This window comes from Dendropsophus ebraccatus, chromosome 7, assembly GCF_027789765.1.
Source record: "Dendropsophus ebraccatus isolate aDenEbr1 chromosome 7, aDenEbr1.pat, whole genome shotgun sequence".
Taxonomy (NCBI): Eukaryota; Metazoa; Chordata; class Amphibia; order Anura; family Hylidae; genus Dendropsophus; species Dendropsophus ebraccatus.
The window spans coordinates 96,112,052-96,137,567 of record NC_091460.1 but is presented as its reverse complement, the minus strand read 5'-3'; the positions used below and the strand labels follow the sequence as shown (position 1 = coordinate 96,137,567).

At 43.4% G+C, this 25,516-nt stretch overlaps 1 protein-coding gene across 2 annotated transcripts in view; it reads left to right on the top strand.

Moving 5' to 3' along the window:
- MYO1F (myosin IF) overlaps positions 1–25,516 on the top strand; it is a 228,107-nt gene that overhangs the window by 54,504 nt on the left and 148,087 nt on the right. For both annotated transcript variants that reach the window (XM_069976647.1, XM_069976646.1), the window contains exon 4: positions 23,967–24,061. In XM_069976647.1, coding sequence (XP_069832748.1) covers positions 23,967–24,061 — 95 coding nt within the window. The remainder of the gene's footprint in view (positions 1–23,966; positions 24,062–25,516) is intronic.

Here is a 25,516-nt window from a genome sequence, read left to right as displayed (position 1 = left end):
TCCAACTAAAAATAACAAATAAAATGTTAAGAAAGTGATGCAAACACCTCTGGATGCATCTGAGAAAGCAGGGAACACAGTTTACATGAATCGCTATTACCGGGGTTTGCGATCCTCTGCACTATAGCCGATGTCTCTCATGGTTAATCTATTGAATTAATAAAACACATTTTCTTTCTAATAAAGTCCCTTTTATTGTTCAATAATTAAATGTAAACGATTCCATCATTTTGCAATTAAATATACTGTTAAAATAAATATATATATAAATAAATTTATATTTATATATATATTTATTTTTTGACAGTATATTGAATTGCACAATGATAGATTCGTTAGAATTAAATTATTGAACAAAGAAACTGTATTTATTTCAACGAAAATGTGTTTTATTAATTAAATATTAATTAGTACAGGAAGCTCCATAAGCCGTTAATTCATATTCCCGGCAATAGAGCATTCTGTACTAATCATCACTTTACTTTAATTAAAACATCAAATGTTTCTTCTAATTATTATTGAAGAAATGAAAAACTGCACTCACCGGCACTTGTGATAGCTTCTTTTTATTGCTTAAGTGCGGACATCATGGAGCAGACGCCAGCTAGGTGCGGGTAACAGGCTTGTTTCGCGCGTAGCGCTTCAACGGACCCTCCCCCTTTGCTACGTAGCCCCGTCTAAATATGTTAAACAAGGTGACGTATGTGAACATGTGATTACATATAAACAACATATAAAAAAGAGAAAGAAACCAATTTAAAAACAATCGGACACACATTTCATATCAGGAAACTACGGTCTATTCTATCATTAAGGCCGCCCGGACCCTCGGCTTCAGTATACAAGATCCACTTTGTCTCAGCTTTCATTAGAAGGCGATGGCCATCTTCCCCTGCTCGGGGCTTAACTCTTTCTATTCCTGCAAATTTTATATCTGCCAGCTTGCTACCATGTGCCTCCTTCATATGATTAATGAATCTAGGGGCACCGGAGCCGGTTCTCAATGAATAGAAGTGTTCTCTAATGCGAGTATGTAATGGTCTCTTAGTCTTGCCTATGTAAAATCTTCCGCAATCGCAGAAGATTACATAGACCACTGACTTGGTTTTACAACAAATGAAATGTGCTTTTATGCATATGGGTACACCATTTACAAGAACCACATTTATGATTGCCTTTTAAATCATGTTGTAACCATGCTATACCATTTTCTTTAGTTGTCCTCATTTTACTGTGTACTAATATATCTTTTATACTTTTGCTCCGTCTGAAGGTGACAAAGGTTTTTTTTATTGCTTGTTCTTCGAATACTGTATCATTCTCTATCAGGTACCAATACTTATTAATGGCTCTGCGAATCTGTGAGGCCATTGGTGAAAGTTTAAAGGAAAACGCTAACCGATCAGTATTGTCATTTTTAGATCTTTTGGGTTTGGTGGCATTATGGAGTAGAGTGTGGCGGTTTTTTTGTGCTGCCTTATGCAGCGATTCATCGATCAATTTTTCGGGATAACCCCTATCTATGAATCGCTGCCTAAGCGCTGCTGCCTGGGTTTTAAATGATTCTTCTGTGCTGTTAATGCGGCGCAACCGGAGAAATTGCCCATAGGGCACTGCTTTCTTCGTTGCGTCCGTATGGTAACTATTAAAGTGGAGCAAAGCGTTGGATGCTGTAGGTTTCCTATATCCTTTTGTTTCTACTTTACCATCTTTCACAGACACCATCACGTCCAAGAACTCCATCTCATGAGAGCTGATTTTGCTAGTGAATAACATGTTCATAGTATTCTCTTGATTGAGGTAACTAACAAACTCCTCAAAGTCCACTTCTGATCCTGTCCAAATTATAAAGATATCATCCACAAAGCGTGAATACCTGTGGATGAATCTTGAATAGGGATTTTTTGTGCTGAAAATAAAGTGCATTTCAAAAACTGCCAAAAATAAATTGGCCACAATACATGCCACTGGAGTGCCCATGGCAACTCCAGATGTTTGGAGATACCATCTATTATCAAACATAAAAGTGTTGTTAGACAAAATTAGATCTAGTGCCTCACAAACAAAATCTATGTACTCCCCAGTTCTGTCTGTTTTTTCCAGGAGTTCACGGATGCTGTCTATACCCAACCGATGAGGAATACGCGTATAAAGCGACTCCACATCGATTGTGGCAAGGAGCACGTGTTCCTCGCATACACAATCCTCCAGGCCGTTCAAGAATTCATTGGTGTCTTTGACCAGAGAGGGGACCCTCTCAAGCAGGGGGCTTAAGAGCCAATCCACATACTGAGATAAAGGTTCCAAAATCGATCCTACTCCGGCGACAATAGGACGGCCTGGAGGATTGTGCAGCGTTTTGTGTATTTTGGGGAGAAAATACCAGTGGGGCGTACTATATGATAAAGGCAGAATTTTGCGGGCAGTATTCTCGGAAATAAAACCTTTTTCAACTTGCCTTCTCAGAAAGGACTGTAATTTGGAGGAGATCTTTCTCATGGGATTTTCTTGGAGTTCTTGGTAGTTCGTGGCGTCTGACAGCTGGCGGAGGGCCTCTGTACGGTAGTAGTCCACTGACATAATAACTACTCCTCCTCCCTTATCTGCCCCTTTTATTATAAGATCATCCCTTTTCCTTAATTTCTGTAGGGCATGCCATTCAGCACTAGTGAGATTATTTTTATCTGTGGGGTAGACTAATGCACGGACCTCGTCCATAACCTTTTTATAAAAAAGATCTAGACTACTGCCAGGGGCAATGGGAGGTGAGAATGTGGATTTTACACCCCGGGTGAAGTTGGTATCTTCTGCCTCTATGTTGGTGGATGTAGGGTTAACATCACCTGCTAGCTCCATCAACATAGCCACACATTTTAGTTCATCATTAGTTTCCAGCTCTGGGGCAATGAAACCTAACGGACCTATCTTAGGACATGTTTCACCTTCACGTTTTTCATATGCTGATATTTTATTGGAAAAAAAACTTCTTTAAATTTAATTTACGGACACCTTTAAATAAATCAGTCTCAAATTCTACAATATCAAAGTGCCCTGGTAAACAGAAGTTCAGTCCTTTAGATAGGAGTGATGTAGTCGCTGCGTCCAAGGGACTGTCCGTCAGGTTGATTACTTTCATTGCATTAATTTCTGGATCCGGATTTCCATTTAACGTCTCCACGATACTGTCTTTCTTTTGACCGATGTTCCTTTCTCTAACTCTTTTCTTTCTGCCACGTCTGGTCTTCCGTCTAAAGGGGTATTTGAAGCCCCTTGTTCCTTATTTTCAGCTAGTTTAGGTTTAGGTTTTGATCTTACTGTTGGAGTAGAATCTGACAGACTCGAATCAGAGTCTGTTGTCCAAAAATCGCTCTTGGCGCGGGCTTTGGATCTGATCTTTCCTTTGTTTTTTATTTATATTTTTGTTTTTCTTTAGGAACACTTTATCGGTCTCGTAGTCAGATTTATCCCTTAAAAATTTGTCTCTTTTTTGTCCTTTAATTATGTCCTGTAGAGATGCTAATTTTTTCTCCAACTTCATGATAAAAGCATGATATTGATCTTCTGGCAATCTGGTTTTTAATTCCATTTTTGCACGACACAGGTCATTGGTTACTGTTGTATATTCTTGTTCATTGCGTGTAGTAACAACCTCCAAGATTCGCATAGAGTGTTCCTGGTGGATCTGTGTCCATATAGCCATAAATTCTGGGTCATCAGTAAATTGGGATGCTTCCTTATAGCACCGTAGTCCTCTGGGTACACGTTTGCATTCCCAATAAGATTTCAATGAGTGTGTAGTCCAGAATAACCGCATCTCCTTCTCGGCTAAATTCTGGATTTTAAACTCCAGATTTTTATTGGTCATCAGTTGTAATGGATCGCTAAGATCACATGATCTGAAGAACAAACTGGCGTCTGCTCGTCCAGCACTGATAGGAGTATTCATATCCCCTCTGGGTGCACTTATATTCACATCACTGTCTTCTATTTCCATTATTAAGTGATGCACAAACGTAGCGGTATATGCTCCGTGTATATGGCTGTGTGCTCAGACCAAAGCATAAGAGTTCATCAACAACACAGTAAGAGGTGGTCGGCACTACAGCCTAGAGCTCAACCTGAATGGCAACCAGATAGTAATTGGGGAAGTGTACGGTGGTGCTAGTTGTGGGTACAGTCTCTGTAGCGTACAAAAATTATTGAAGAAATGAAAAACTGCACTCACCGGCACTTGTGATAGCTTCTTTTTATTGCTTAAGTGCGGACATCATGGAGCAGACGCCAGCTAGGTGCGGGTAACAGGCTTGTTTCGCGCGTAGCGCTTCAACGGACCCTCCCCCTTTGCTACGTAGCCCCGTCTAAATATGTTAAACAAGGTGACGTATGTGAACATGTGATTACATATAAACAACATATAAAAAAGAGAAAGAAACCAATTTAAAAACAATCGGACACACATTTCATATCAGGAAACTACGGTCTATTCTATCATTAAGGCCGCCCGGACCCTCGGCTTCAGTATACAAGATCCACTTTGTCTCAGCTTTCATTAGAAGGCGATGGCCATCTTCCCCTGCTCGGGGCTTAACTCTTTCTATTCCTGCAAATTTTATATCTGCCAGCTTGCTACCATGTGCCTCCTTCATATGATTAATGAATCTAGGGGCACCGGAGCCGGTTCTCAATGACGGAAGACCAGACGTGGCAGAAAGAAAAGAGTTAGAGAAAGGAACATCGGTCAAAAGAAAGACAGTATCGTGGAGACGTTAAATGGAAATCCGGATCCAGAAATTAATGCAATGAAAGTAATCAACCTGACGGACAGTCCCTTGGACGCAGCGACTACATCACTCCTATCTAAAGGACTGAACTTCTGTTTACCAGGGCACTTTGATATTGTAGAATTTGAGACTGATTTATTTAAAGGTGTCCGTAAATTAAATTTAAAGAAGTTTTTTTCCAATAAAATATCAGCATATGAAAAACGTGAAGGTGAAACATGTCCTAAGATAGGTCTGTTAGGTTTCATTGCCCCAGAGCTGGAAACTAATGATGAACTAAAATGTGTGGCTATGTTGATGGAGCTAGCAGGTGATGTTAACCCTACATCCACCAACATAGAGGCAGAAGATACCAACTTCACCCGGGGTGTAAAATCCACATTCTCACCTCCCATTGCCCCTGGCAGTAGTCTAGATCTTTTTTATAAAAAGGTTATGGACGAGGTCCGTGCATTAGTCTACCCCACAGATAAAAATAATCTCACTAGTGCTGAATGGCATGCCCTACAGAAATTAAGGAAAAGGGATGATCTTATAATAAAAGGGGCAGATAAGGGAGGAGGAGTAGTTATTATGTCAGTGGACTACTACCGTACAGAGGCCCTCCGCCAGCTGTCAGACGCCACGAACTACCAAGAACTCCAAGAAAATCCCATGAGAAAGATCTCCTCCAAATTACAGTCCTTTCTGAGAAGGCAAGTTGAAAAAGGTTTTATTTCCGAGAATACTGCCCGCAAAATTCTGCCTTTATCATATAGTACGCCCCACTGGTATTTTCTCCCCAAAATACACAAAACGCTGCACAATCCTCCAGGCCGTCCTATTGTCGCCGGAGTAGGATCGATTTTGGAACCTTTATCTCAGTATGTGGATTGGCTCTTAAGCCCCCTGCTTGAGAGGGTCCCCTCTCTGGTCAAAGACACCAATGAATTCTTGAACAGCCTGGAGGATTGTGTATGCGAGGAACACGTGCTCCTTGCCACAATCGATGTGGAGTCGCTTTATACGTGTATTCCTCATCGGTTGGGTATAGACAGCATCCGTGAACTCCTGGAAAAAACAGACAGAAGTGGGGAGTACATAGATTTTGTTTGTGAGGCACTAGATCTAATTTTGTCTAACAACACTTTTATGTTTGATAATAGATGGTATCTCCAAACATCTGGAGTTGCCATGGGCACTCCAGTGGCATGTATTGTGGCCAATTTATTTTTGGCAGTTTTTGAAATGCACTTTATTTTCAGCACAAAAAATCCCTATTCAAGATTCATCCACAGGTATTCACGCTTTGTGGATGATATCTTTATAATTTGGACAGGATCAGAAGTGGACTTTGAGGAGTTTGTTAGTTACCTCAATCAAGAGAATACTATGAACATGTTATTCACTAGCAAAATCAGCTCTCATGAGATGGAGTTCTTGGACGTGATGGTGTCTGTGAAAGATGGTAAAGTAGAAACAAAAGGATATAGGAAACCTACAGCATCCAACGCTTTGCTCCACTTTAATAGTTACCATACGGACGCAACGAAGAAAGCAGTGCCCTATGGGCAATTTCTCCGGTTGCGCCGCATTAACAGCACAGAAGAATCATTTAAAACCCAGGCAGCAGCGCTTAGGCAGCAATTCATAGATAGGGGTTATCCCGAAAAATTGATCGATGAATCGCTGCATAAGGCAGCACAAAAAAACCGCCACACTCTACTCCATAATGCCACCAAACCCAAAAGATCTAAAAATGACAATACTGATCGGTTAGCGTTTTCCTTTAAACTTTCACCAATGGCCTCACAGATTCGCAGAGCCATTAATAAGTATTGGTACCTGATAGAGAATGATACAGTATTCGAAGAACAAGCAATAAAAAAAACCTTTGTCACCTTCAGACGGAGCAAAAGTATAAAAGATATATTAGTACACAGTAAAATGAGGACAACTAAAGAAAATGGTATAGCATGGTTACAACATGATTTAAAAGGCAATCATAAATGTGGTTCTTGTAAATGGTGTACCCATATGCATAAAAGCACAAGTCTTAGCATTAATGGTCGGCAGATACACGTTAATGATTTCATTTGTTGTAAAACCAAGTCAGTGGTCTATGTAATCTTCTGCGATTGCGGAAGATTTTACATAGGCAAGACTAAGAGACCATTACATACTCGCATTAGAGAACACTTCTATTCATTGAGAACCGGCTCCGGTGCCCCTAGATTCATTAATCATATGAAGGAGGCACATGGTAGCAAGCTGGCAGATATAAAATTTGCAGGAATAGAAAGAGTTAAGCCCCGAGCAGGGGAAGATGGCCATCGCCTTCTAATGAAAGCTGAGACAAAGTGGATCTTGTATACTGAAGCCGAGGGTCCGGGCGGCCTTAATGATAGAATAGGACCGTAGTTTCCTGATATGAAATGTGTGTCCGATTGTTTTTAAATTGGTTTCTTTCTCTTTTTTATATGTTGTTTATATGTAATCACATGTTCACATACGTCACCTTGTTTAACATATTTAGACGGGGCTACGTAGCAAAGGGGGAGGGTCCGTTGAAGCGCTACGCGCGAAACAAGCCTGTTACCCGCACCTAGCTGGCGTCTGCTCCATGATGTCCGCACTTAAGCAATAAAAAGAAGCTATCACAAGTGCCGGTGAGTGCAGTTTTTCATTTCTTCAATAATTTTTGTACGCTACAGAGACTGTACCCACAACTAGCACCACCGTACACTTCCCCAATTACTATCTGGTTGCCGTTCAGGTTGAGCTCTAGGCTGTAGTGCCGACCACCTCTTACTGTGTTGTTTCTTCTAATTATGTTATGACAATAGCATTATTAGAAGAAACATTTAGAATTATATGTGCGCTCAGCTGATTGGCTGATCGGCTGAGCGCACATATAATGAGCCGGTCCGCAGTACAGTCACTTCATTGTGCTGCGGACCAGCGAAGAGGACACATCGGGGTGAGTATAGAGCTCTCCCCACCCCCTCCCCTGCACTGCACCCCTCCCAGCAAGGAAGGGGGGTCACTTAACCCCTTAATCCCCTGGGGATTACGTCGGATTCCATGGACTACGTCGATGACCAGCGGTTGTTGTTTTAATTTTTTTAATAAAATGGTCAATGAGGGGTGTGGGGGTGTTTTTATTTGAATAAAAAAAATTTAAACTTGTGTCTTGTCTTTATTTCTTTACTTTATAGACTTAATAGTGGAAGCCGTCTAATAGACGGAATCCATTACTAAGTCGGGGCCTAGTGTTAGCTAACACTGGCTAACACTAACCCCCTATTATTACCCCAGTACCCAATGCCACCAGGGGTACTGGGAAGAGCCGGGTGCCAGTGGTCCACCAGTGGTTTTTTTTTAAATTATTTATTTATTTAAAAAAAAAACGCATAGGGTCCCCCCTATTTTTATAACCAGCCGGGTTAAAAACCAAACGACAGCAGCCTGGTAACACCAGGGTGGGAAGAGCCATTGGTTTAGGCCCTCCCCAGCCTTTATCTTACCAGCGTTCTGCCGCCCGGTCCAGGAGTGCCAATTTTGACGCTCCGGGACCACTGGCACCCGGCTCTTCCCAGTACCCCTGGTGGCATTGGGTACTGGGGTAATAATAGGGGGTTAGTGTTAGCCATTTTATACCGACTAACACTAGGCCCCAACTTAGTAATGGATTCCGTCTATTAGACGGCTTCCACTACTAAGTCTATAAAGTAAAGAAATAAAGACAACACACAAGTTAAAAAACATTTTTATTCAAATAAAAACACCCCCACACCCCTCATTGACCATTTTATTAAAAAAAATTAAAACAACAACTGCTGGTCATCGACGTAGTCCATGGAATCCGACGTAATTCCCAGGATACCGATATCTGAAAAACAAAAAGGGAGAAACACACAAAAAAAACACAAACAGGAGCACAACACCCATCATTGTGAGCGGTGTTGTGCTCCTTACAGTATGCAGCATCTTTACAGATCGCTGCTTACAGTCTGACCCCCAAGGGGTTAAGGGAGGATGTATTGCATCCCCCTTAACCCCCTGGGGGCCAGACTGATGTCAGACTGCACCCATCCCAGCAAGGAAGGGGTTAAGTGACCCCCCTTCCTTGCTGGGAGGGGTGCAGTGCAGGGGAGGGGGTGGGGAGAGCTCTATACTCACCCCGATGTGTCCTCTTCGCTGGTCCGCAGCACAATGAAGTGACTGTACTGCGGACCGGCTCATTATATGTGCGCTCAGCCGATCAGCCAATCAGCTGAGCGCACATATAATTCTAAATGTTTCTTCTAATAATGCTATTGTCATAACATAATTAGAAGAAACATTTGATGTTTTAATTAAAGTAAAGTGATGATTAGTACAGAATGCTCTATTGCCGGGAATATGAATTAATGGCTTATGGAGCTTCCTGTACTAATTAATAATTAATTAATAAAACACATTTTCGTGGAAATAAATTCAGTTTCGGTGTTCAATAATTTAATTCTAACGAATCCATCATTGTGCAATTCAATATACTGTCAAAAATAAATATATAGATAAATATACATTTATTTATATATATATTTATTTTAACAGTATATTTAATTGCAAAATGATGGATTCGTTCGAAATAAATTATTGAACAACGAAAGTGTCTTGATTACAAAGAAAATGTGTTTTAGTAATTTAATATATTAACTATTAGAGGCATCGGCATTCGGCATCATTGCCGGCTATTTTTGAAGTACTCCGTACGGACCGCCTGTCAATCCTCGGCCGCATGTCCAGCTGCAAACAATGGTCTTGTTCATTTTTTACCGGTCCGTTTACGATAGGGCCGTAGATTCAGACATAGTGTGCACTGTGCAGCCGCATATCCTATACTTCCAAGCATACAAACGAACCACCAAAAATACCGCCGCACAATTACAGCCGCAAATACAGCCGCACAGTTACAACGTCTGAACCGAGCCTTATAAATCTGTAAGTGTACCCTGAGGTACTCTCACACAGTTTGTAGAATTTCACGCCATACCGTGATCTCTTATTGGGACGGTACTGGCGGAAAAGACTTGTCTGGGGGGCAGCGTACGCTACGCTACCCCCAGATAGGTCATTGGATGATGAGGATGAGGATGAATGGAGGAACGAAGGACCCCCCATTAATCCTCACTGGCTGTTTCGGTGTCGGAGGCAATAATAGCGTATGCGTCCAACACCGAAAACACCCTGGGGGGCATCTTTATACGTGGATTGGTATATGGGGTATGTAGTGGTGTAGTGTCAAACTTTATTCCGTGTAGTGTAAAAAAAAAAAAAGTATAAAAAAAAAAACTACGCCAAGAAAGGAGTTGCTGATAAATGCCGCACTTATGTGCGGCACTTATAAGCAGACCGTGGCTGTAGGATATAGGAAAAAAACACTCTACGCCAAAAAGGAGGAGTTGCTGATCAGCGGCGCACTTACGTGCGATGCTGATCAGCACTCAGCGGCGATAGGGTGCGGAAAATAAAAAAAAAATAAATTGTGAAAAAAAAAAAATTGGGAAAAAAAAAAAAATCTTTCTTCAACCCTATTCCTACTGATATGTGTATTATATACACTTATCAGTCGCTAGGGGGCAGTAGAACGCCAATTCCGGAAAAAGCCGAAGTTTGACGACGCTGGAGCCGATGATTGCCGATGGGGACCGCCGGAAAAAGACGAAGACGCCGACGAAGACGCGTTCGGAACCGATCGGGACGCGTAAAGACGCGATCGGGACGCTGGATCCGGTGAGTATGGGTCAATACCTGCTCTGTACACCTCAGCTACCTAGCTGAGGTGTCCACAGCAGGTATTTAACCCTTTCATGGGGTACTTATATCGCCGGCCGGTCCCGACGATCGGGACGTGGCACCGTGGCCACCGTTACTTTTAACAGTAATGGCGGTTGGTGTCGTCCTCGGACAGCACCGACCGGCATTGCTTTCCGGGCCATCGGGTCACTGATGACCCGGAAAGCTGCAGATCGCCGCCATATGCTGATCTGAATTGATCAGCCAATAGCGGCGATCGTCAGCACGGGAGGGGTTAATCACCCCCCGTGCCGACAAGCAGGGATGGACTGCTATACATTATAGCAGGCCATCTTCCCCGATCGCTGCGTGTGTATACGCAGCGATCGGGGAAACCGTGGGCGTAAATGTACGCCCGTTTGCGTTAAGGCACGGGTTTTGGGGGTGTACACTTACGCCCGCGGTCGTTAAGGGGTTAAAAACACAGAAAGGATCTGTTCACACAATGTTGAAATTGAGTGGATGGCCGCCATATAACAGTAAATAACGGCCATTATTTCAATACAACAGCCGTTGTTTTAAAATAACAGCAAATATTTGCCAATAAATGGCGGCCATCCACTCAATTTCAACATTGTGTGAACAGAGCCTTTCTGTGTATTCAATCCCCTCCTGGTTTTTGTTGCAATATGAGGACCACAATACTGACTAAAATATACGTAGTGTGAACCCAGCCTTATGCTGCGTTTACACAGAGCAATAGTTTGCCCAATCGAACAATTAACGATTTTCGAAGTAACGATGTGTTTTTTTATAACCATCAGCCTTTAGACAGAACGATATATTGTTTGGAAAATTCATTATTGCGATTCTTTTAAGATAGCTTAACCCCTTAACGACATCGGGCATAAATGTACGCCCCCGCAGGGTGGGCTTTAACGCAAATGGACGTACATTTACGCCTGATGTTTCCCCGATCTCTATGTGTACACACACAGCGATCGGGAAAGATGGCCTGTTATAATGTATAGCAGGCCATCTCTGCTCGTCAGCACGGGGGGTGATGAGCCCCCCCCTCCCCGGGACGGCGATCGCTGCTATAGGCTGATCTATGTAGATCAGCCGATAGCAGCTAAATTCAGCTTTTCGAGTCATCTGTGACCCGCTGACCCGGAAAGCAATGGCAATTGGTGCTGTCCAAGACAGCACCAATCGCTATTAGTGTTTGGGAAAAAGATGGCGCCGGGTGGGGGTGGCACCGCCGCCATTTTTTCCCCGGACTGGCCAGTATCGGCCGGCCCATCACGGCGATCAAAGTGTTAAAAAAGTGTGTCCCCGGGTTCTTCACCCCTCAGCTAGGTATACTCACCTGCTCCGAGCGTCCGGAGCAGAGATCGGCGGTCGGCGTGTCCTCTTCTCTGCATCGGGTCACTTCCGGGTTCCGTCGGGTCTGCATCGTCTAACTTCGGAAATCTTGGGCTCTTTGGGCTCCGGCGGGCTTCGGCAATCTTCGGCAGCTTCACTCTACTGCCCCCTAGAGCCTGATCAGTGTATATTATTCACTGATCATTTGCTTCGGGTTAAAAAGAGTTTTTTTTTTCAATTTTGTTTTTCTTTTTATGCTCCCTAAGGCCGCTGAGTGCTGATCAGCATTGCACGTAAGTGCGCCGCTACTGTAGCTTGCGGCATGATCCAAAAATATCAGAAGCAGTAATTGGAGCCCTAATATTTAGCAGCCATGGAGCAGACCCAGCGCTTCTGGATATAAAGGATCCCGTATCACACCAGGGCAACATTTTCCAGGTGCCGTCCCCCACACTGGACCCCAGAAGAACTGCAGATTGTGGCGTAACAGGGGGATAATTTTCCAGTGTGATACCTGTCCTGATCACCCCGGCCTCTGCATAAAGGATTGCTTCAAGGCGTACCACACGTCATTGGAGTTCTACATTTTCTAAATTCTTCCCTTATTCTTATTTCAGGGGTCACGTTGATCCGGGGATTATTCTGATTTCCATTTTGTAGTCGGAAAGGAATTTTTGCCCTGTAAGGAGGCTACTGTCGTCTGCCTTATGAGGGTTTTTAGCCTTCCTCTGGATCAACACAGGTTGAATTTGATGGACACCTGTCATTTTCAACCTTATAAACTAATAATTGGCCTAATACCCCCAAATAAATTAAAATTGTCCCTTTTCCCCAGCTAAATAGGTATGGCTGCAATTCCCATTAGAGACTTGCCATGATGCAATTACAAAGCCTCTGTTCTGCCAGGACAGTAGAAAACCCCCACAAGTGACCCCATTCTGGAAACTACACCCCACAAGAATCTAACAAGGGGTGCAGCGGGGATATGGCCCCCTATTGACGGACACATTTGTGCCGTGAAAATGAAAAAAAATGGTATCTTTTATTTTTACGGCACATGTTCTACATATGTGCCCGTCACCAGTGGAGTCCATATGCTCACTGCACCCCTTGTTAGATTCCTTATAGGGTGTAGTTTCCAGAATGGGGTCACTTGTGGGGGGTTTCTACTGTCCTGGCAGCACAGGAGCTTTATAATTGCGACATGGCCTCCATCCTCCATTCCAGCCTCTAAATGGCGCTACACTTTTTGCATTTATTTTCTTTTTTAACCCCTTGTGGAAATGGAAAAAATCAAGGCTAGACCAACATTTAGTGTAATTTTTACACTAAATCATTGATCTTGTCTTGATTTTTTACACTGTAATGTTGGTTTAGCCTTAAATTTTTCATTTTCACAAGGAGTTAAAAGATAAAAAGACACACAAAATGTGTAAATCAATTTCCTCTGAGTATGAAAATACCCCACATGTGGACATAAAGTGCCATGCGGGTGCAGGGTAAGCCTCCAAAGGGAAGAAGCGCCATTTGGTTTTTGGAGGCTGAATTTGGCTGGAATGGATTTCAAGGGCCTTGTTGCATTTGAAAGGACTGTTGCCAAGACAGTTGAAACCCCCCATAAGTGACCCAATTAGGGAAACTGCACCCCTCAGGGAATGTAACAAGGGGTATAGTGAGCATATGGACCCCACTGGTGACGGGCACAAATGTGGAACAATGTGGCGTGAAAATGAAATATTAAATTTTTTACACTATAATGTTAGCCTTAAATTTTTCATTTTCACGAGGGGTTAAAAGAGAAAAAAACTCACAAAATGTGTAGAGCAATTTCCCCCGAGTCCGTAAATACCCCACATGTGGGTTCAGGGCAAGCCTCCGAAGGGAAGGACCGCCATTTGGATTTTGGAGGCTGGATTTAGCCAGAATGGATGATGAACGCCATGTCCCATTTACAGAGCCGTCGTGCTGCCAAGACAGTGAATACCCCCCACAAGTGACCCCATTCTGGAAACTACACCCCTCAAAGAATCTTACAAGGGGTGCAGTGAGGATATGGACCCCTTCATGACAGGCACATTTGTGAAAGTTGTGAAAGTTTTCACTTTTACGTCACATTGTTCCACATTTTTACCCGTCACCAGTGGGGTCCATATGCTCACTGCACCCCTTGTTAGATTCCTTGAGGAGTGTAGTTTCCATAATGGGGTCACTTGTGGGGGGTTTCCAGTGTTTTGGCAGCACGATGGCTCTGTAAATGCGACATGGCCCTTGAAATCCATTCTGCTTCCAAAGGTCAATTGGCGCTCCTTCCCTTTGGAGGCTCGTCCTGCGCCCGCTTGGCACTAAATATCCACATGTGGGGTATTTCCGTACTCGGGAGAAACTGCGCTACACATTTTGTGTCTTTCTTTTCCTCTTATCCCTTTAAGAAAATGGAAAATTGAAGGCTAGAACAACGTTTTAGTGTAAAAAAATGTTTCCTTTTTCACGCCACATTGTTCTGAAAATCTGTGAAGCACCTTGTTACATTCCTCGAGGGGTGTAGTTTTTTAAATGGTGTCCCTTTAGGGGTGTTTTTTATGTTTTGGCACCCCAGAGGCTCTGCCAACCTGAAGTGGTACAGTCCAAAATGACCAAATATAACAGAGGCGTTGAAATTCACTAGGCACTCCTTTATATCTGAGGCTTGTGGTTGCGTAAAATAGCGTAATTGGGCCCCAAGTGGGGTATTTCTATAAACTGCAGAAAAGGGGCACTTAATATTGGGGTGCATTTCTCTAGTAATGGGTTTACAATTATGAAAGATATTGGATTAAAATAAAATCTCTGCACAGAAAATTAAAATTTTCAAATTTCTTATACACTTAGCTTTTATTTCTGTGACTCCCCTAAAAGGTTAAAAAAAACTTTCTGGATGTGCTTTTGCAGAGTTTGGGGGGTGTAGTTTCTGAAATAGGGTGCTTTGTGGGGCTTTCTAACATACAGTCCCCTCAAGTACACTTTAAGGCTATGTTCACACCGCGTAAAACTACGGCCGTAGTTCTCGCCGCACAACTACGGCTGTAGTTTTGCAGGGTGGGACATAGCTTCATTTTGAATGGGATCCCGGCCGGAGCGTGCACACAACGTATACGCTCCGGCCGGGATCCCGTGCGGCGCCGGAAAAAACTGACAGGTCAGTTTTCTGCGGCCCGAATTCAGTGAATTCCGGCTGCAGAAAACCCTGTCAGTTCACACAGTGAAGCAAGCGGCTCTGGCTGCTCGCTTCACTGTGGGCTATGGTAAGCTCTGATGCTGGCGCACGCTGATGCGTCCGCATCAGAGCTCTGCGGCCGGAAAGATCACCCAGCCGGTACTTAAGTACCGGCCGAGATGATCCGGCCAGGGACCGGCCGTTCCGTCACGGAACGGCCGGGGTCACGGAATGGCCGGTCTCATACGTAATGTGAACATAGCCTAAACCTGAACAGGTCCCTAAAAATAATGGATTTTAAAATTTTACAGAAAATTTGGAAAATTACTGCTAATGTTTTAAGCTTTTTATTGTCTAAAAAAATGAAAGATAGTTTAATAAATGCTGCCAACATAAAGTAGTCATGTTGCTGATGCTATTTAATATATGATTTATGTGGCATAACCGTTTTCTGTATGAGCAGAAAAGTTCCAAAGTTGGAAAAATGCATTTTTTCACAATTTTTCACGTTATTTTGTTTTTTTTTCATAAAGTTTCGTTATAAGTATCGACTCCAATTTACCAAAAATGTAAAGTACCACGAGAAAACAGTCTCAGAATCAGCCGGATAGGTAAAAGCACTCCCAAGTTATTAATGATAATTTTTCTGCAAACAGTTGTCAGCAAGCAAATAGTTGCCAACAAGTTGCCAGCAAGCATATAGTTGTCAGCAGACTGTCTCCAGCAAACAGATGTCAGCAAATAGGTAGTTATCAGTAATTCAACATACAGATGATTGTCAGCAAGTAGGTATTTGTCAGCTGGCAGGTAATTGTCAAAAGGCAGATGGTTATCAGCTGGCAGCTTGTTATCAGTGGGCAGACAGTTATTGATAAAAACCGTTATTAATCCCTTTTTAATAAGCCAATTTTCATTTTTGCATTTTAGTTTTTTCCTCCTCGCCTTCTAAGAGCTATAACGCTTTTATTTTTCCATCTACAGGGCCATGTAAGGGCTTATTTTTTTCAGGAACAACTGTACTTTGTATTTGTGCTTTTCAATGTACCATAAAATTAATAACAGAACCCCCAAAATATTATTTATGGGATGAAATTGGGGGGGGGATTAAATTCTGCATATGTTGGGGGGTTTCCGTGTTTATGTTTCCTCTTTGTGGTAAAACCGACATGATAACATTATTCTATAGGTCAGTCTGAATACAGCGATATGCATGTTTACATAGCTTTTCTAATGTTTTTGTAATTTATTTTTTGCACATAGGTATATTTAAAATGGCCCTATTGTAACGCCTATAACGCTTTTATTTTTTCACCTATGGGGCATCATTTTTTGTACCATGATCTCTAGTTTTTATTACTATCACATTTGTGTAGATCCAACGTATTGATCACTTTTTATTGTTATATATATAATGTAATAAAAAATCTGCAATCCTGGCATTCTTTACAGCTTTTTGTTCATGCGGGACGCTACATTTGTTTCTTCTGTTCTACTTGTCTTTGTTTCTTTTCAATTGCGATTTACATACTGTTTTTCAGCACGTGAACGTACAGTAAGTATTTGACTCCTGCTGCATGGAGAAGATGAATTTACCCCTAGGGCTGCCATAGAGCCGAATCAATCTTCTCCAGACAACAGGATTCAAATGTTGAGTGTTCCAGTTCTTGTGAACCCAAACTTACTGTAGGTTTGCTCTAGTCATCATGTGTCGACCTTTTAAAGGATAAATCAGCTATTCAGAATTAAGAACAATAAAGCAATATTTTTTGGCTAAAATACGCTGTTGTGTTGTGGAGGTACGGCTGGTCACTTGCCAGATGGTTAGGTGTAACGCCAGTTCTATGGTGGTTGGCCGAGATATAGCCTTGCTCAGTGATGGTAATCTGTCATAAGGCCAGTGCCAGTTGGGCACACAGGTATAGTGGCACACCTGCTCTTATTTTATTGGGCCGACTATACCTTATTCCCCCATGGTCAGTGACCTGCCAGGCTGTTGCGGGGTCCCTTGGGTACTTATCATGGTGGTTCAGAGTGGAGTAGAGTAGTGACGCACCCGGACTATTGGTACTGCCACCCACAGAAAGGGGAGATGACCCAAGGAGTGTGTGTGTGCTGTATTGGTACCTGACGAGGAATCACAGAGTCTCTTTAGTATAAATATAATCTTGTTTACTCTGAAGATACTTGAGGTAGGCAGTAGATAATACAGCTTTGCCTTTATACAACACTTGATAAGTTACTTAATACTTTAGGATCCAGATCTGCACTGAGAGTAGGAAGAGTGATACAGTCTTGCCGACTGAGTTGCGTGATGAGAAGAGGAGAGGATCAGAAGAGTAGAGAGGAGAATGTCGAGAGAGTCCCAACCCAAGTAGTACTGTGCTCTGCCGGAACTTCGGAGGTAGAAATAGAAGAATATAGAGTTCATAGGCTTCTAGCGACTTTGCTCTATCTGGATCAGTTCATTAATTTTTTATGGATACTGTCATGCACTGTGTCTCTACTTGTCCATGGCGTGGGTTAGGATGATACCTGACTTGTCCTCTCTAGTGAAGGCTTAACACTGCATAGTGTTAAGTGGAGCTACTTGAGCAGAAACTGTAGGGAACGTCCTACCTCTACAGTGTCTAAAGACAAAAGACCCTACACTTCCTCTACCCATGTGACTTTCTTTCTACAGGGCATGTAAGGTGTGCTGTTAGTAGGTGAGGAGTGCGTATGTGAAAAGTAAAGAGAGAAAGATGATAGGTGAGAAGAATAAAGAACTCTCATTGGCATACAGATCCATATGGTCCAGAAATAAACAATAACTCTGAGTACTAAAGCTGTGCAATAACTGAGTATACATACTTACATACTACTACGCAATATACATACTACGCAATAACAACATCTTGTGGCAAAACTCTGATACTATTACATCACCACTTACACTTAAAAGTACAGGCTTTTACGAAGGGTGTAACCAATAGCAACACCCGTGGTGGGATACCACACTGTGACCAGATATTAGCTCAGAGTCAATATGAAAATACTGTATTTAACACTATACAGTGTTTTTTGTGTTTTTTTCCCCCTCTTTGGTGGCATTTTGAAGCTTAGTGCCAGTTTTTAAATTAGTAGTAGAGGTGAGACAACTTTTGAAAAGTTTGATTCAATTGGTTTGTTGAACTTCACCACAAAGTTCAGGCTCAATTCGAACCGAAACTAACCGAACTGCATTATTAAAGAAGACCATTGTAGCTATATTAGTGGTAGTATTACAGAGTATATGCCATGACTAAGGGCCATCTGGCCTGAAACATGTAGGGGAACTATGGAGTTTGTTTTACTACTAATAAAGACATCAGATATTGGAATATCGCATCAGTGCTGGACATCTCTTTTTGTGGTATCCTGAGTGGGAAGCTTTGCGGTCCGTACACCTACCGATAGACCAGGAGAAGACGGTGAGCAGCTATATCTACTTTTCAAGTATTACAGAGTATAGGTTCGTGAGGCAGAAGTAGGTAATACAGTGGGAAAAAAAGTAAACATTTCATAGTGCTAAAAATTTCAATCTTCAGGCGGGGCATTTCACTTTCACCATATCTGACACATTACAGTATTGAAGCAGTCATTAGCAGATGGTACTGTTTCAGTGCATGAGTGACCCTTTCTGTCAGGACAGCGGTGGGTGTGGTGGATCACTGGCATGAAATGTTTTCTTCCAGGGAAGAAGTTCACATTAATGGATCAGCAGCGTAAAATTGTGTTTTCTCCCTGGATAGCAGTGCACGTTGGTAGATCAGCAGTTGTGTATACCTATGTTTTCTTCATAGACAGCAGTTGACATTGGTGGATCAGCGGCATAAAATTATGCTTTCTCCCTTGACTCCAGTGGACACTTTTAGTAGTGAATACAGAAATATCAACTGCACACCAATTGCCATCAATTCCAACACAGGTAGCGATGATTTAACATAAGTTTTGGGGTACCATTTCAGCAGACGTTCTGGTAATTTACGACCTTTGTCAACATGGTATACTGTGCGCAAGAGTTATAGGAGACACCGTGTGTGGGAACTGCATAGGAGTGAGTGATGGCAGCCACCACTGTGATGGTTGGCCGAGATGTAGCCGGACCCTAGTGTGTTGTGTCGTGACGCCAGTGCCGGTTGGGCACACAGGTATAGTGGCACACCTGTTTTTATTTTAAAGGGCCGAATATACCTTGTTCCCCTGTGGTCAGTGACCTGCCGGGCTGCTGAGGGGTCCCTTGGGTTAATGTCAAGGTGGGCTGGAGTGGAGTAGTAATCCTTCTGGTATATGGGCACTGCCACCCACAGAAAGGGGAAATGTCCCAAGGAGTGTCTGTATACTGTGTTGGTACGAGGCAAAGAATCACAGAGTCTCTTTACCATAAATAATATCCTGTTTACTCTAAAAGTACTTGTGTGCAGCAGATCATATAGCTGTGCATTGACAGGATATGTTACACTTGATAGCACACTTGATAATACACTTGATAATACAGAATCCAGATCTGTGATGAGAGCGTAGAGAGTGGTACAGTTGTGCTGACTGGGTTGTGTGTTGAGAGATATTTAGAAGAATCAGGGGAGCAGAGAGGAGAATGTCGTGAGAGTCCCAACCCAAGTAGTACTGTGCTCTGCTGGGATGTTGGAGAATGAGGTAGAAAAAGTAGAATACTTGAGGGAGAATACTTGTGCCCATGCATCGACCTTGGTCGGAATGAACCCCCTGTTGCCCTCCCAGTGTTGGGGGACCCGTCCTAGAGGGTAACTCAAGCCCCAGACCCTGTTACCTGGGATGAGCGGAATGCTGAGGGTTTCCTACTGACACCCGCGCTGTGAGATAGAGTTCATAGGCTTCTAGCAACTTTGCTCTATCCGGATCAGTTCCTATCTTTCTGAATTTGTGGATACTGTCCTGCACTGTGACTCTCCTAGTCCAAGGCAAGGGTTGAGATGATCTCAGACGTGTCCTCTCCTGTAAGGGTTTTAACACTGCATAGTGCTGAGTAAGGTTACTTGAGGAGAAACTGTTAGGTGTGTCTTGTCTTGCTTCCTCACCATACAGGAACCTGACTAAGACTGCGCTACACTTCCTCTACCCACATGATTTCCTATCTACAGCTGAAGAGTGCATAAGAAGTAAAGAAATAGATGAGAGGACAGAAGAAGAAGACACTCACAGGTTCACAGATCCATGTGACACTTAAGCAAACAATAACCCTTTCCATACTTCAGCTGTGCAACAACTGAGTACACATACCTACAATAGCGACATCTGGTGGCGAAACTTTATCACTACTTCATCACCACTTACAATAAGTTCAGGCTTTTGCGAAGGGTGTAACCAATAGCAACACCCGTGGTGGGACACCACAGCCGAAACCACTCTCCCCCTCGCTCCCCAAGATGGGGCATCTTCAGGTTTAGTGCCTATGGCTGGAGCAGCTGTTAATACGGCCCTGGGTATGGTCAGGTATTGATTTAGGGGCATACTCTACCCTCCGGATCCCCCTCTTTACTGGCAAGTTGCATAGTTCGAGATTGATATGCAATGCTGCATAAAAAGGAACTGCTAAAGCAAGAAAATACATTAATTTACAGGATTCATCTACCTCCACAAATTGTACCAACCCCCTTCCTCACAGAACCTCCAGAGCGGCGACCTGTCAGTTCCATTCCTACCTGAGGAACTTGTCCCTAGCCTACCTTGTACAATTTATACAGTATCTCCCGAGATGCACAGTGCTAGAACAGGTATCTCCCTCTCTCATCTATTTGTGATTGTAGGACCAACAGATTAACTTTTTTGTGAAACAAGACCCACACACCTGCTGAATAGGAAAAGTAAGTGGAATAGAATGTGAGAGATGTCCATCGTTTTGTATGTATATTAATAGTGTTCTTCGTCTGGTGTGTCTTAATGAAACAATCCCCGGCAAGTCGATCTCCCATACCTCTCACATTCCATGTACAGACCCGGACCATCTACTTATTTTAGAGAGAAGCGGGAAAAAAAACCCTCTGCCTGCCTGGCCCTCCCCACTCCTCCTTCTATGCCTCACAACATTGCGAGATTCTATTCTTAGGAATACCCTGCTCCAAAAATTATTATTGAAACACTAACACGTGCCTCCGTGCAGTCCAATCGGCGATCTGCTCACTGAGCCTGCACAGGCAGGCTCAATGAGCAGATTGCCTATTACACTGATCAATGCTATGCCTATGGCATAGCAGTGATCAGTGTGAATAATCACACTTACGTATGTAAAAGTCCCCCAAAGGGACTTCAAATGTGTAAAAAAAAGAAGTTAACAACACCAATACACTACCCCAAAGCCCCTCTCCCAATAAAAATTTAAATCACCCCCATTATATAAATAAAACATATAAAAAAAAGAAAAACATAACATATAATATACCTTAGCGTGCATAATTGTCCGATCTATTAAAATATGACAAGCGTCATTGTGAACGGTGTACACAAATAGAGGGAAAAAATTGCGCGGATTACCGATTTGATGTTACATTATATATAAATAAAATTAATAAAAAGTGATCAAAACGTCCGATCTTCACAAATATGGTATTAATAAAAACTGGAGATCATGCCGGAAAAAATTACACCCCATACAGCCCCGTAGGTGAAAAAATAAAACCAATATAAGCGTCACAATAGGCCCATTTTACTAATAACTAAATGCCAAAAAAAAGGATTTCATAAAAAAATATATATACAGTATATATATAACTTTAGAGCAGGGGTCTCAAACTCAATTTACCCGGGGGCCACTGGAGGTAGAGTCTGGGTGAGGCTGGGCCACATCAGGGTTTCCACAAGAAAAACAAGATAGCAACCCTCCATAGCCACTTCCCTACAGTCACCACATACTGCTGACTGAATAGTACCCCATATAGTATCCAATCCCAATTATAGTGCCCTATATAGTATCTAATCCCCCCATATAGTGCCCCACATAGTATCCAATCCCCCCATATAGTGCCCCACATAGTAGCCAATGCCACCATATAGTGCCCCATATAGTAGCAATGCCCCAATATAGTGCCCCACATAGTAGCCAATGCCCCCATATAGTGCCCCACATAGTAGCCAATGCCCCATATAGTGCCCCACATAATAGCCAATCCCCCATACAGTGCACTATATATTATCCAATGCCTTCATATAGTGCCCACATAGTATCCAATGCCCCATATAGTGCCCACATAGTATCCAATGTCCCCATATAGTGTCCACATAATATCCAATGCACCCATTTAGTGCCCACATAGTAGCCAATGTGCCCATATATGCCCCACATAGTATCCAATGCCCCCATATAGTGCCCACATAGTTTCCAATGCCCCATATAGTGCCCACATAGTAGCCAATGCCCTCATATAGTGCCCACATAGTATCCAATGCCCCCATATAGTGCCCACATAGTATCCAATGCCCCCATATAGTGCCCACATAGTAGCCAGTGCCCCCATATAGTGCCCACATAGTAGCCAATGCCCTCATATAGTGCCCACACTATCCCACCTGACCCCCCCACACACTACCCCACGTGACCCCCCCTACACACACTATCTCACCTTACTCCCCCCTACACACACTACCCCACCTGGCCACGATCCCCACACACACACTGCCAACCCCCCAGTCTTCCCACCCTCTGGCCGCCATCCCCTGGGTTACAATAGAATGCTCACCAGCTTGGATCCGCTATCGCCGGTCGTGGGGTACAACTGCTGGGTGACGTCATTCCAGCCCGTGTAGACTAGAGGCAGAAGAGAGGCGTCGCAGGAGCGTGGAGCCGCCACAGCCATCCATCCAATGAATGAGGGTCCGGATGACATCACTGAGCAGCGCGTCCCCAGCGTGCTGTACGTCTGTGGGATCCGGCCTCAGGGGAGAGAGGGCAGTTCTGGTGCAGTGCTGACGCAGCGAGTGCCGGGGCGGGGGGGATGTTCTGGGGGCGATCGCTGTCGGGCGCTGGCACTGCCTCCTGTAGTTTGACGTTGGTAGGCAAAAGATTCGGGGCAGTGACTTTCTTGTCTGGGGCACTGGTCCCGAATCTTAATGCAGCGACGTCACTGGGTTGGGCCACATATAATGCGGGACACTGGGTGAGGTGGGGGCCGCAAACTAGTGTCCCGAGGGCCACAGTTGGCCCGCGGGCCGCGAGTTTGAGACACCTGCTTTAGAGAATCTGTGTAAACCTGCATGTGGTTGTGTTCGGACTGACCTATAAAATAGTGGTATCACGTCGCTTTTACCATATAGTGCATTACGTAGACACAGGAACCCCCCAAACGTTACCAGATTGTATTCTTTTTTACGATTTCACCTATTTATATCTTCATAAATAATAATTCTGGAATTCCGTCATACATGTTATGGTAAAATAAAAGACACCATTACACAGTACAACTATTCCTGTAAAAAACAAGCACTTTCATGGCCCTGTACATAGAAAACTGAAAGTGCTAGAGCTCTTAGAAGGGGAGGAGGGAAAAACGAAAACACTAAGATCAAAATTTGCGCGGTCCACTGGGTCATTTTTAGAGATGAGCGGAACTTTCGGACTTTCAGTCCGAAAGCCGCTCACTCCAGTGCGATGCCTGCGATCCCGGGTGCATAGTTGCGCTCCCGGGAATCTGTGGCCGGGACCTTCCAGGGAATTTAAGATACATTCCCTGGAAATCCAGGGAATGTATCTTGAATTCCCTGGAAGATCCTGCCCGCAGATTCCCGGGACAAACCACACAAACACATTACTTAGTGCTGTATATTATATTACAAGATCTTGTATGTTGTGGTTTATTGTTTAATGTTTTTTTTTTCAGGCTCAATACGAGAATCCCCCACATATCTATGCATTAACAGATAACATGTATCGCAATATGCTGATTGACAGTGAGAACCAATGTGTCATCATCAGGTGAGAGCATGCTTGATATCACTCATAGTACAGTGTAGTACTTGTATGGATAGGTAGATATGCTATACCTTTTTTCTTTGCAGTGGATATCTGGTACAGTACATAGAGAGGACCTGAGCAAGGTCCCACCCCCTATGACATGTGCAGTAAAAGTGTTAATAGACATAGTATGCGATCCTGAGGCCTTTAACTGGGAAGCCTACAAATACTGGGTCTGCATATTTCATATAATATCTGCACAATGGAAAACTGTAATTAATATAAAAAAAACCTTTAAGGTAGCATATAGTGATGAATAGTACAGGAGTGCAATGAGATGTGAAGAGTGCATACATTGCTGGTACTTATGTGTGATCATGACAGTGGAAGAGAACAGATGAAGCAATGAATGGTACAGTACTTTTAATGCTTTTATTTGTATAGTGCACACAGATTCCGCAGCACTTAAACCGGAGTACCTGGAGGAAACCCACGCAAACACAGAGAGAACATACAAACTCTTTGCAGATGTTGCTCTTGGTGGGATTTGAATCCAGGACCCCAGCGCTGCAAGGCTACAGTGCTAACCACTGAGCCACAGTGCTGCCCACAGTGCTAGTGTGTTAACAAACAACAGCAATTAAATGGCACTGCTGGAATCAGCATGTTACTGCCAATCGGTGAGATTGCAAAACCTCAACCAGCAAATATACTGGCATGTTCACTTTACAAGAGAACTCCGGGCAAAGGTACAAAACCAGGCAGGGCAAAGGGTGGTAGGAGCATAATAATGAAATAATACTTACCCATCCCTGTGCCACCGCAGTGCCACTTCTCACGGTCACCCATCTGTCTCCTGTATATCCTGGCCCAGTGACATCATCGCCCCTATCTAAATTTCCCGCTCTTCCAGTCAGTGACTGAGGCTGGACACTTCTGCACTGACTGGCTGAGCGGGTAATGACAATACAGGAACCCGGGAGATTCAGGAGACCGGAGAGTGACCGTTAGCTGTGGCGCTGTACTGCAGAGCTACCGGGTGGGTAAGTATCCCTGAATTTTTACCTTTGTTTGGATGATCATTTTTTGTGGCCAACAATATTATGTGACAGCCGCTTTTCTCCATTATGACCCCATAGAGGAAACATAGCTTTAAGGTGAACACAATAAAATGTTTAGAACTTTAAAAAACTTTAAAACAATTGAGGCCAGGTTCAGACTATGTAATTGTGCGGCTGTATTTGCGGCTGTAATTGTGCGGCGGTATTTTTGGTGGTTCATGCGTACGCTGGAAAGTATACGATATACGGCTGCACAGTGCACACTATGTATGAATCTACGGCACTATCGTAAACGGACCCGTAAAAAATAAACAAGACCATTGTTTGCGGCTGGAAACGCGGCCGTGGATTGACAGGCGGTCCGTACGGAGTACTTTAAAAATAGCCGGCAATGATGCCGAATGCCGATGCCTCT